The 13,431-nt window shown below is 28.8% G+C and overlaps 1 protein-coding gene across 2 annotated transcripts in view; it reads right to left on the bottom strand.

The window, feature by feature from the left end:
• The window catches only part of LOC129910288 (calcium-binding protein E63-1), a 123,177-nt gene extending 115,173 nt beyond the window's left edge, over window positions 1-8,004 (bottom strand). The window contains exon 1 of one of the 2 annotated variants that reach the window (XM_055987616.1): window positions 7,890-8,004. In XM_055987616.1, the coding sequence (XP_055843591.1) occupies window positions 7,890-7,925 (36 nt within the window). In that variant the 5' untranslated portion in view covers window positions 7,926-8,004. Of the gene's footprint in view, window positions 1-2,959; window positions 2,964-7,889 lie in introns of those variants that run through there. The other variant, XM_055987617.1, reaches the window with a different exon arrangement.
• Between the last annotated feature and the right edge of the window lie 5,427 nt (window positions 8,005-13,431).

Genomic DNA, 13,431 nt, shown 5'->3' with positions numbered 1-13,431 from the left:
AAAATACATTATAATTTGAATAAATAAAACACACGTTCTTAATTTTTGACAATTAGTAATAAAATTAATGGGTTAATCATGAAATTTTATAAACACAAGACTTTTTAATGATAGAAAGGTGTTGATTACTAAATGTATGTGTATGTGTATTATACAAAATTACTATAGTCTTTTGTTAATTTAATAAAAATTTATGAATGGGATCGCAAGTTTATACGATTAAAATTTTTAGGCAAGGCGAAGTCAGAAAAATAAGTCCGACTTTTAGTTTGAAAAAAATTATTTTTGATATTGATGGCTTCAAAAAATTTATCTGTTTTATTTATTATTTCCCCAAAAATTCATCATAACCATTTGGCATTTAACAAAAAATTTTGTTCAATTCGTGTAAAAGAATTTCTTGCAATACTCGCCATTAATGACAATCATTTTGCAAATTAACAAATTTTTAAGAAGAAAAAAAAAAGTTTGTTTACATTGTTCTTAGCCAACGCGCATTTATTTTATATCAAAACAAAAAAAAATGTATTTTTAACAAAAACAAATATTTAGCAAAACATTATACAGATTATGTATAGAAGAAAAAAAAAAACGAATTAAAAAAAAAAGTCAAAAAGTCATATAAAAGCAAATAGATCTCACTCTCTCGCGTGTCGGAGAGATTTTTTTTCACGGTAAATAAAAATCACGCCAAAAATAAATCGATTGTTTTGCTTTTCCTTCAAAGTGCACCAAAATGAAAATATATAAAAAAAAAACTGATGTTTCGATTGTTAATGTCAAAAGTTTATGCAAATGACGACGACCAAGCGACACGGACGGACGGACGCCCGCCGTATTCGATGGCGGGTGGCAGTTGGTGGCGAATGAAATGTTTTTATGTTTTTTTTTCTTTCTTTTTGCGATCGAAAATAACTCACAGTGTGGCAGTTTTTCTTAGAATAAAATAATGTTGGCAAAATATTTTGTTAATAGGCAGAAATACATGCAAAAGGTATGTATAAGTGGGAAAAAATATTCACAGTATGTTGAAATGAAAAACAAATAAATTAAGACGTCTCTTAAACTGAATTATTAACCCAAAAGGTGAAGATGACATTTTTGTCAACAAACTACATTGTTTGTTGTTTTTTTCGTCGAGGAGGGGTCAAATAATTTTTCATTCAAACTTCAAGGTCCAAATATTGAGATATAAATGTTACGCAAAATATTTTTAGATCATTCGACAAATTCTCGTTTCTAATGTCAAGACAATTTTAATGATAACTATTTATTAAAAATTAAAATATTTTCATTTATAGTTTACTTTGAATTTTAAAAAATAAGATTTTACCTTTAAAGAGTTACGCAGCTTAATTTTGAAGATAATTTTCTATGCTACTTTAAAATTAGCTCCTAAAAAAAGTACGCGATGACCCCAAGGAAATAGGAACTACTGACTTTCAACCATTCGTTTTGGCTGGATTTGAACCCAGAACTTCTGGCGTGACGGTACATCATACTAACCAAAACGCTCATTTTTTAAATCGATTTGTTTTTTCATTTCGAAACTTTCATACAAAATCTTTGGTTTCTAAATAACTTGATAGCATATTATTTTTAGAAATAAAAATGTTTGTCCATTGTTGTCCTCCAAAAATGTTCGTTTGTCCATCCTTAAAACAAAATTTTAGAGCAAATTCTTTTTTTTTTATGGGAAGTCTGAAAAATGAAAAACGTCTAAAACGCTCAAATTTTGGGAAAGACGTATAAAACTAACTGCAATAGTTTGTCCACCTTGAATTTTACATATATACATATTAAATTTTATAATTTTCCACTCTATGATATTCAAAAATAAATTTGGCACTGAAAAATTGAAAATCCCCAAAAATCATTTTTTTCTTTATGTATACCAAAAATCGTCGTTTGTTCACCCTCCGTTTAGAAGATATTCAAAAAAAAATTTGTACTAAAAAATTCAAGGTCCCCTAAAATTCCCAAAAATTATATTTTTTTTTTTTTTCAAAAATTAAAATTTCGTTGAAAAGAGTTGATATTTGGGGATTTTATGGGAATTTCAACTTTTTTTCTCACTGCAAAATTTGTTTTTTTTTAAACGATAATATTTGATAAGTACATAGAACAAACGATTGCAGTTGGTTTTATACGTCTATCTCAAAATTTGGCTCTTTTTTAGACTTCCTATAAAAAAAAATTGCTCCAAAATTGTTTTAAAGGGTGGACAAATGAAAAAATTGGGTGGAAACTGGACAAACATAGACAAAGTAACTAGACAAGTTTGGATCAAACATTTTGAGGTCGCAGTTCACGGAGATCAAATTATGTATCTGTGTGTGTAACAATATTATTGGTCACATCACAAAGAGAACAACCGATTCTTGTAAAATTCCTCAAAAGTTTTCTATTGGTTTGATATGCCCTACAAGTAAAGAAATAGATTAATTCATTCAATGTCGGTCTATTACAATGTATGAATTGTCTAGCCTTTACTAAGAAGGTTAAACAGAATTAAGTTTTTTTTTTCTGGTGAACAATGTACATCCTCAATTTAATACGCTACCAACACAATTTTTTTTATTATTTTCAAACAAAATTGACTTAAATATATGTACCTTTAAGCTTTATAAATACCATAATTATTATCTTTAAATGTATAGTTCCGGATCATTTTCAATTCATAACATAACAGCTACGTGCTGTGCTAGTTAAATAATTTATTAAATGATATCGTCATTTTTTATTTGTGACTTATCTTTTCAATTGGTATTCTTCCCCCTCGAAAAGAAAAATCCAAATAAGCGATTTAATACCTTTATTGGAATTGATATTTTGATTGGAAAAAAATATTTTTCATCATCATTGTTATAAGTTCATTGTAATTCATAACACAATTTTGTGTTTCTTATCTTTCTTATCTTATGCTTTATGCTTCAATTTCAATCTTGGTGTAATGAAATAAGTTGATGAAATCAGACTTAATTAGTTAATGTAGCTAAAGTAAAGATATTGAATTAATGTCAATAAGATGATAGATATTGATAATATATATCAATAAAATTGTACAAGTACATTATGTCAGAAATTCTTATTTTCTGGATAAACTAAACAGGTATTTTTACTGCAATCAAACATTTTTACGGTGGGTTTAAATATTTCAAGCCCAAAAGAAGTAAAATGCAGCTTGCCTGACATAAACACATATTTTTTCTTTATTAATTTATCGGAGTATTAAAGTGTACTTCTTTAAAGTGCGCAGTAAAGTCTTTTTGGCTCTTTAGAGTTTTATAGGAAGTTTACACGGGTAAAATCATGACAAGAAGCTGCTCTGAATCATTATATATTCAAAAATGTTAGTTCTTAGTAACCAGCTTCGAAAATTAACTTACAATCCAAGTTGAAATATATAATTTTTGAACTGCAAACATCCAATATTCAATTTGATTTTTTAATTGCCGTGTGTCCTATGTACTTATAGGAAACCCCATCAACAATTCAGAGTTTTAATTGTTCTGAAGAATACTGGAAGGTCTTACAATGATTTTCATCGGAATTTTTAAACAAATCGTTTGATTTCACTGGTCTGCAAGGAAATCCTTCTTTAAATAAAACTATACTTTTCTAAAGGATTTTTGTATATTAATTCCGAATCCGAAGTCAGAATTGATCTAGCACGTCACGTTTTTTAGATTTTCCCGTTAGAAAATCTTAAAAACCCATTTTTTTGCTGTTTTCGAAGAAATATTTTGGCATAATGTAATATTTTTAAATTAAAATTGTTACGGTTTATAAAAGAACTTATTTTTTCTTTCAAATTCAGTTTCAATCTTCCCAATATCTCTTTTCTTCTCCGAGATATCTTAATTTAAGTAAGTTTAGTAGGTTTGGCATATCTTATCATAAAAAAAACTGATCTCTAAAAATTAATATATCTTTCTCCCTAGAACAAAAATATACTTTTCTAATGGACTTTAGTGTGCTGATTTTGAATCCGAACTCAAAAAATTTCGGTCAGCTCTGGTTTGTGAAATATAGTAGTTTTTATTGAGATTTTCTAAGAAAAAACTTGATTTTGTGATACTTTAATGCGAATATCTTAAAATCCTGACGTGATTTTTGACTTCGGATTCTAACTCAGCAGATCAAAAACTATAAGAAAAGTGGGCGTTGATTTTTTACATTGTTCTTAATTAAGGTGTTTTTGTTCATGTTGGATTTACTAAAAAGTAAAGGATTTCGATATTTCTGCTTTTTTTATAAGTCAGTATTTTAAAATATGAGTAAACATTAATGTTAAAGGACATATTTGTGTCAATCGATAGGCCATATTACGAGGAATAAGTCCTCCAAATTTGAGCTCAATGCTACAAATAGTTTTAATTTTGCACGAGTTCAAATAAATCTAAAAGGTTGATTTTTTAGCAATTACCCACATTTTTCAAAAATCATTTTTACAAAAATAGAATTTTTCTGAAGCCAGATTTAGATTCAGGAAAGTCTAATCTTTCATAATATTAAAAAATTATTTGAAGGAGAAAAAAAAAGTTAAATTTTGCAGACCAGTGTTTTTATGGATATGGAATCTGAACAAAAACTTCGGCCACAAACAGTTATTACGTGATAAGGTAAAGGACATTGTTAAAAAAGTCGGTACAGCTAGGAGACCCTTTCTGTTATTCTTGGACCTCAAGCATTAAGAACTGGCTTTGTTTTCTTAAATGAAGCTATATGAGTTCCTGGTAGATAATATCAAAAACAGCAAAAATATACATATTTTACCACTTGAATCAAGTTTACTATTAGCATTGTCTACTGAAGAGGAATCCGTATAACAGTTGAAGAAGTTGCCGAAGTTTTTTTGTCATTATTTAAATATGCACCAATAACTTCTGTCGACATTAACTTCTGTTATTTAAATAGTTTAAGCTTTCCTTTCATAATTAACTTCTTTTAAGAACAAACAAGTTGGATAAAGAGTTATTCAAGAAGTTTTATTTTCTTTATTTACTCGTATTTCATCAATTTTAATTAAATGTTTGTAGTTCGTGTATATTTAAAATTGAACTATTCACCATTTTTCTGTCTTTGATTCGCGATTTGGGGACCTGAGGTTCAATACATAATTGAGCATATTTAGGAACATACATTGTTAAATCGGTGAAAAATTTTAACTATTTATTATTTGGCTTTTTGCATAAAATCGTTTTTCAAAGTGTATTTAAACGAATGACACAAAATAAAACGTAAATTTTGTGAACATAATTCTTAAAAGTGCTGCAACATTTACATTTTTTTTATGAAAACTTAAAATTCTTCATGGAACTTTAAAAACATATTTTCGTCAATAAATCCAATATTAAGTTTTTTTTTATTATAAAAGGAAAAAGAGAAATCTTTGCAAAAAGTACGCTGTGTAGTTATACTTCTGATACTTTTTACTATTTTCTAAAATGAACTCGAAATAATTTGTTTTATTCCCCCCTAGTCACGATGTGGTTGTTCATTTTCTTTCAAATTTTGCTTTTTTTTATAAATCATGTTTTTTGAACTGAAATCATGTTTTTTATCATGTTTTTTTAAATTTCGAAATGGCAGCACTGACCATATGTACGAGTAGGTACTGCAAGAACTAAGATATTTTCTTCGTTGTCTTATTACTTTCAACAATACGATGGAAACCTTGGAAAAGAATAAAAAATTCTCAAGTAAAAATCTTTCCTAGAAAAAAATGAATTTTCATTGATATTTAAGAAATAACTAATTACATCTTGTTCTGCAAAAAAAAACCAAAGAAGTTGCCAGATTAAAATGTTGTAAAATTCAAAAAATGAAAAAAGCTTGAATTCGAAAAAATATTATTGTATCATTGTTTACAATTTTGGCCTATTTATTCAAATTTACTCTTTAATTACTCAAAAAACGTAAGATTTATCAATGTTACATGAAATCTTATGTTTTTTGAGTAATTAAAGTGTAAATTTGAATAAATAGGCCAAAATTGTAAACAATGATACAAATTTTTTTTCGAATTCAAGCTTTTTCATTTTTTGAATTTTACTAGAACATGTTCTATAGTATACTAATGTAAATTTTTTTTTACACCATCAGAAAATAGACGAAATAAAAAAATAAAAAATAAAAAAACGAAATAAAAAGAAAGGTAGGCCTAAAAACTCCTGGTACAAGCAAATGCAAAAACACCAGCATTCAGTTGGCCTGAGAAACGGAACAATACAAAACCGGGAGGCTTGCCGCCGATTTCTGAGGTCAACCCGGCGAACCCCACAGGCGGATCACTAGTGTGAAGCAGTAACGTGGGAAAGTTATGATCCCCTCGACATCGAGATCATAACAGCGCCGAGAAAAAGGAAGAAGAAGAAGAAGAAGAAGAAAATAGACATTTTAACGAACGAAATGCCCACCGACTTTTTGAAAAAAGCTGATATTTTGACACGTAAATTTTCGATTGAAAATTAGGGTGTTTTTTCGGTATTAAATCAAAATAAGGTAAACAAATTAGTATTTTAAATCAAATAAATTACAGTGTATTTGGGACATAATAAGGTAAGTTTTCACTAAATTTCGTAGAAAAATTTTTGTTTTTGAAAAAGATAAAAATAAAAAACCAAAAACTCGGTTTTTTGAGTTTTTCACATAAATTTTGAGGTTATGTGAAAAAATTGCTGATACAAAAGTTGTAGATCTTTTTATTACCTACAACTTTGCCATACAACTCTATTCTATAGGATTTGTAGTTTTGCCGGAAATCGAGATATACCATTTTTTACCATTAAAAACTCAACCCACCCACTTCCCGAACTTGGTTTACCCGTAATATATTTTTCCTTTCATTTTTATCATATTCACCTCCTTTTCCAATGGGTTTCATCCTACTATGATTTTTTTGTACTTTTTAATGTTTTTGAAGGCATCGGCACTGGTCTATAACGAAACTAAAGCCATTAGAAATTATTTACCTACATATTACCAAATACTGCCAAGTGCCTCTTTTTGAAAATTTTCATCCGCAGAAAAAAAATTCAAAATTCTTTGAGCATTGGTCATTTGAGAATCAAAATTTAAGCCGTATTTAAAAGTTTTGAAGCTGTCAGAGTACTAAAATGTTTAAGGAAAGGTTTATATTAAAATACAAAACTGCTGTATGTTTCTATTTTAATATGAAAAATGGTTTCTTTCACGAAGTTTTGCGTAAAATGCGAAAAAGAGATTGGTATAGGTAACCAAACCAATTAATTTTTTCAAGTGTCAAATAATGAACATTGACATTTATAAACATGAAACTCATATTTTAACTCAACTCTATAATTTTAAGATCATAAATGTTTATAAAAAAAAAACAATAACTTAAAAAGTAAAAGCTTTTTATTTTCTCTATATTGAATTTAATAATATACATTATGTTCTATTCAAAACAATATGTATAAAATTTATATTTATTTGCTCTTCAACCTGTCAAAGATTATCTTTGTTTGTATACAATATTTACATACGTGACTCTCCTTCCGGAAGCCATAAATAAGTTGATACACAAAACATCTATGTCTCTCTACAAAATGCCCTTAGTACACCATCATCATTTTCAATTTGCTTTATTCCCTTATTAACTACATATATGCACTCCGCGTACGCATTCAGGGTTAATCATTCACAACAAAATAATAACAACAATCAACAATAAAAAAGCAAAGAAGAAAAAAATAAATTATTGACGTCGAATATTATTGTGTGACGAAAATTATTTAATAAAAAAAATAAAACCTTATTGAGGTCATAATTTTTGTTTGCTTTGTTGAAGCCTTAAAAAAAAGGGTAGGTATGTTGTGTAGCACATTTCAAATATAGAACAAAAAAAATAAACAAAAACTTACCTTAAGTTGATGGCGTAATCCACTCATTGGGCTCATTCAAAATTAATCCGTTCTGAGAAGAAGAAATTATTTTTTTTCAAAAAAAAAAAAAAAAAAAAAAACACCACTCCAAGCGAAAAAGTTATCAAGCCAAAGGCTTCTTTGAGTTTTCAAAAAAGCTTGAAAAAAAAAATCACACTATTTTCTTTCCTTTTTTTTCTTTGTCTTCTAAAAAATCATCACCACTGCACTTTTTTGTGAGATTATAAATTCAGAATTTTCTATTTACAAGATAATTTTTGTTGATTTATTTTTTTCAAATTTTATTCAAAAAATATATATTTTTTCCAAATTTTTGAAAATACGAAAGAAAAATAAAACCAAAAAAAATCACTAAACAATTTGTAGATTTCCAGTCACACCCCCAAGATGCGCCAACCCCCCGACATAACTCATCAAACCGAAATTAAAGTATATCTTCTCCAAAAATAATTCAAAGTTTACTATCAAAGTATCTATACACAATTCTATTAAAAAAAAAAAAAAAAAACAATGTTTACTTAAAAAATTATAGATAGGTACATAGATACAATTTCTAGTTCCGTTTTATATAGTTAATTTTGATCTACGAGCTACGACTGAATCAAAGACGAACTGATCACTTCGGCTAAATGTGCATAATGCCTTTGCCCGTACCGGCTTTTAGAGACCCAAAAAAACCGAATATAAAAGTGTTCTGTTGTGTGTCTCTTTCCTGACTCGCTGTATACTATTATAGAAAGTATGGTGTGCCGATACAGCTGGGAGATATTTACAGAAGCACTGAAAGCAGTAGTATTAGGAGCGCAAGCGATTCAAAACAACAACAACAAAAAAGTCATCAAATGCCACAAAACTGCGGGCAGCAGAGAAATAATGCCACAAGCGCGAACACAGCGCCAAACTATGCGGATGATCGCTATGCAAACGAACGAACAGCGGCAGCAGCATTTTTCTATACAAAACAATCGATCATTTTATATTTTGTTTGTACACTGCCGCTCATCTGAATAGGTTCACATTTTAGTTCATCTTACTTTTAGCCTGTCTTGGTATTTATTGCAATGGGACATCTTTGTTATGTATGTAACGAGAGAACGTTTTTATGCGCTTAGTTTAGGAGAAAAAAAATTGTCTTAGGGCCTACCGTTCTTCTCACACGGTAGCTAGACCAAATCTATTCATAAAAACAAGCATATTTTTTGGCTCATCTGAATAGGTTCAAAAGCAAAAATGTTAATAAATAATGAGTTGCATGGGTCAGTTGGACTACAAATTGTGTCTGTCAATAAATCTGATTGTGTTTAACCTGTAAGGACAAAAACGGGCCGGGAAAAATCTTTAAGCACGGAATAAATGGGGAAAAAAAAATAAATCTTTGAATTAGGCCGAAATCAACGATGCATTGGGACGAAAACAAACCACAAGTTAAAATTTAGTATGCAGTTATTTGCGCAACATCAAAGGGTATAGAAACAACATTAAAAGTTGAAGTTGCTCAGCCACAACATGGGCCGATAGATGTGCAATGATCAGAACAGCATGACTTCGCGCTAAAAATTAAGCTGAAAACCGGTATGAAATGCAGTTTAACGACGGCAAAACGGGTTGTCAGCAGTGGTAAACATTTGAGAAAAACAAAACTTCGTAAAAATTTCCACTTTACAAACCACGAAATGAAACTCGCCTACAATTAAAAAAATAAACACCTGTCGTGAAAGTCGGATTTGCAACCGGTGATTTTTCAAAGGAAAAAAATGAATTAAGTGGGCCCTGGAGGGCTAAATTCCTATTTTTATGACCTTCGTAGAGAGAAGCATTATTTTAAGGTGTCTTCATAACTGTGAAGGCAGTGTTATTAAGTCCGAAGCTATTTCCTTCTAAAAAACTTTCGATCTGCAATTTTAAACACATTTTGATTTTAATATTGGAGGCGAGTTTCTTTTCGTGGTTTGTAAAGTGGTAATTTTTGCGAAGTTTTGTTCTTCTCAAATGTTTACCACTGCTGACAACCCGTTTTGTCGTCGTTAAACTGCATTTCATACCGGTTTTCAGCTTAATTTTTAGCGCGAAGTCATGCTGTTCTGATCATTGCACATCTATCGGCCCATGTTGTGGCTGAGCAACTTCAACTTTTAATGTTGTTTCTATACCCTTTGATGTTGCGCAAATAACTGCATACTAAATTTTAACTTGTGGTTTGTTTTCGTCCCAATGCATCGTTGATTTCGGCCTAATTCAAAGATTTATTTTTTTTTCCCCATTTATTCCGTGCTTAAAGATTTTTCCCGGCCCGTTTTTGTCCTTACAGGTTAAACACAATCAGATTTATTGACAGACACAATTTGTAGTCCAACTGACCCATGCAACTCATTATTTATTAACATTTTTGCTTTTGAACCTATTCAGATGAGCCAAAAAATATGCTTGTTTTTATGAATAGATTTGGTCTAGCTACCGTGTGAGAAGAACGGTAGGCCCTAAGACAATTTTTTTCTCCTAAACTAAGCGCATAAAAACGTTCTCTCGTTACATACATAACAAAGATGTCCCATTGCAATAAATACCAAGACAGGCTAAAAGTAAGATGAAATAAAATGTGAACCTATTCAGATGAGCGGCAGTGTATTTTGCGTGTGAACTGGGTAATATCTGTTTAAATATTGAATTTGGAGAAGAAAGATAGATTTTATTTTGGAAATTAAGAAAAGATTTTGAAATTATTAAGACCTCCCTTAATGTTAGAATATTGGCGTAATGATCGTTTTTTTTTGTGTGTCTCATAAATAAAAACATGTGTTCATTTTTTTTTTATTTTTTCCTTCGATCTTTTTTTCGCATTTTTTTAGCAGCAAGTATTTTTGGTAGAACTTTGAAAATTTTGTTTATTTTTTCTAAAAGCATTAGTCAATTTTATTTGAAGGAAAATGTGTTTTTTTTTTAGAATTTTAGTTTTTTTATTTGTGTTTTTTTTTTTTTTTTTTGGTACTAAATTGAAAATCATTAACATGGTGTTTTGGAAATAGTTTTTTTTTTTCTAATAGGTAGCTTTTAACTATAGTGGGTAGGTTATTATAAAGAAAAGTCCATTGACTTTGAAACAAACAAAAAATAACTTTGCGGTAAATAAAATCGGAAACAGAATTTTTGAATGATGTTTTTAACATCATTCAAAAATTAGATTTATTATGTTATAAGCTAGTTTTATACTTTCACTGTTTGTTTGTTGTGTTGGAAAACAAATTCAAGGTTATTGATTGAATTTGGAATATTTGAAAATATAAAACTATCTTTATGAAAAGCTACCATATATAGCGGTTTGAGGCATGATTTAAAAATTAGTTTTCAATGCTGAACCGAATAACATCGATTAAGTATCTCGATTAAATGACTTTTTGCAATATTTCTCTTGAAAATTCAGGATCAAAGTCTAATAAGCATTTACGAATTTTCTAATAAAAACCTAGAAAACACCAAGTGTCGTTTTATTGCTCGTATACATTTCAACGGATACAACACGAAAATCATATTTAAAATATGATGCATTGTTTAAAATAAAAATGCTCTTGCAGTTCAAAGCACTTATATATTAGTTAACTTGTAGATTATAAGCGCTGTAGATTTTGGATATGTTTTCGAGAAAATTTCAATTTCAAAAATTTTGTTCTAACCGAGAAAAAAAGAAATTTGGTCGTCTGTAAAGCAGGGGTCTTAACATTAAGATGAACTTGCAATATACACCACATCGCAACAGGCGTTTTTCAATTATCATGTCAAAATAAAATAAAATTCAGTCAGTGTAATTGTAGTACAGACAAAACCAATGCATGGCATGACGAAAACCACCTTTTTAGGATTTTTCTATCATCGTTCACTGAGTGAAAAACCGCAACGTAAAATGTTATATGTTCAACTTTGATTTAATGTTGAAAAAACTAACATGAAACACTTTTAAAATAAAATTGAAACAACGTAAGAAATTTTTTTTATTTTTGTCGGACTTCAGCTTTTGTTGCATTTTATCACACAAGTTTCCAACAGTGAGATAGCACGTTGGTAAAGCATTCGCCTTGAGACCCAAGAGTTTTAGGTTCGATCCCCAGCGGCTGCCAATTTTTTCTTTTTTTTTTAATAAATTGATGCATTTTTTCAAAGTTGAAACAACTTTGACTTAAAGATGTTTTATAACGGCAAACGACTTTAAACGAACTATTTTCTACTTTAAACGAACTATTTTAAAATTTTCGTCTTCAACGCAAAATCATTCCGAAAAATAGTTGAATCAAGGTGGTTTTCGTTGATTTTAAGTTGTTTTTTTCCTCAGTGTAATGTTGTTTTTGATTACAACTGTACAAATATTTATTTAAGACGAAATCAAGTACATTTTTTTATAAAAAGATTTCCGAGATATCATTTTTAAATTTGTTTGTAGTTTTTTTTTTCAAGCATACTTCATAATCGGGCTGAATAAATAAGTAAAAATACTAGAATTACATTTTTGGGACACCTCCTATCTTAATTTTTTAAAAACAGGTTTTTTTTTTACTCAAAAAAAAGTTCAAAGTCCTTTGAGTTATGAGATATGAGCGTTTTTGTGAAGATAAGCAATTTCGACTCCTTTGTCACTTTTCGAGTTTTTGTCTGTAACTTGAAGCTCAAGCCGAATTTGAAAACTTTGCTTAAGTAACTTTTTCTAGAAATTTGAATTCATCTTTTTAAAAATTATTGAAATAAATGAATGTACAAAATTTTATATAAAAATAAAATAATGTAAAAAACTTAACAAAACATTTAAGCCCAATTTATTCACTCTCCATTATTTTTAAAGGCTCCATTAAAAATTATAAAACTGTCAAATCGCATACAAATTTTAAAATTTCCCTTTTTTAATGGCGACTTTAAATTTAATGGAGTGTGAATAAATTGGACCTTATACAATAAAAAAGAAAAAAGGATATTTTTGATGTTTTTACTAAATAACCTATTTTTCTGTTCAGAGCATTTATGGACTTTCGCTTAAGTTTTTTTTTTTTATTTATTAATGTTAACATGTAGAAAATAGTTATAATGGTAAATGGTCTGGATAAAAATGAACACCTAGATACAATTTTCGAATTACGTATTTTTTTGGAAACAGTCCAGAACTATATCTTCCTGAGAAAATTGTCATTTCGAAGTAAGGAGTAAAATTTAATTTTCTTTTGAGTCATGTATACTATACTACATATAGTGACGAACATAAGTGGTCAAATGGTTTGCTTTTTTGAAAAAGTTGTTTAAATTAAGCATTGTTTGTTTTCTTTATTTTATTTTAAATAAATTCTTCATTATTTGAAAATATAGAGGATGTAAAATTGGTGTTTGAACTAAAATAGATTTTTATCAATTCTTACAATATCTCGACATACTATGCACTAAATTGCGAGGAAATAATTTACCACCGATGCACTTTTTTATAACAATGACACTAGTTTACAAATTTATAAATATTTTTGGAAGCCAAGTGCCGTTATACTTTTCGTAT

Source organism: Episyrphus balteatus, chromosome 2 (genome assembly GCF_945859705.1).
Source record: "Episyrphus balteatus chromosome 2, idEpiBalt1.1, whole genome shotgun sequence".
NCBI classification, from domain to species: Eukaryota; Metazoa; Arthropoda; class Insecta; order Diptera; family Syrphidae; genus Episyrphus; species Episyrphus balteatus.
The sequence above is the reverse complement of the archived record's forward strand: the minus strand, read 5'-3'. Positions and strand labels throughout refer to the sequence as shown.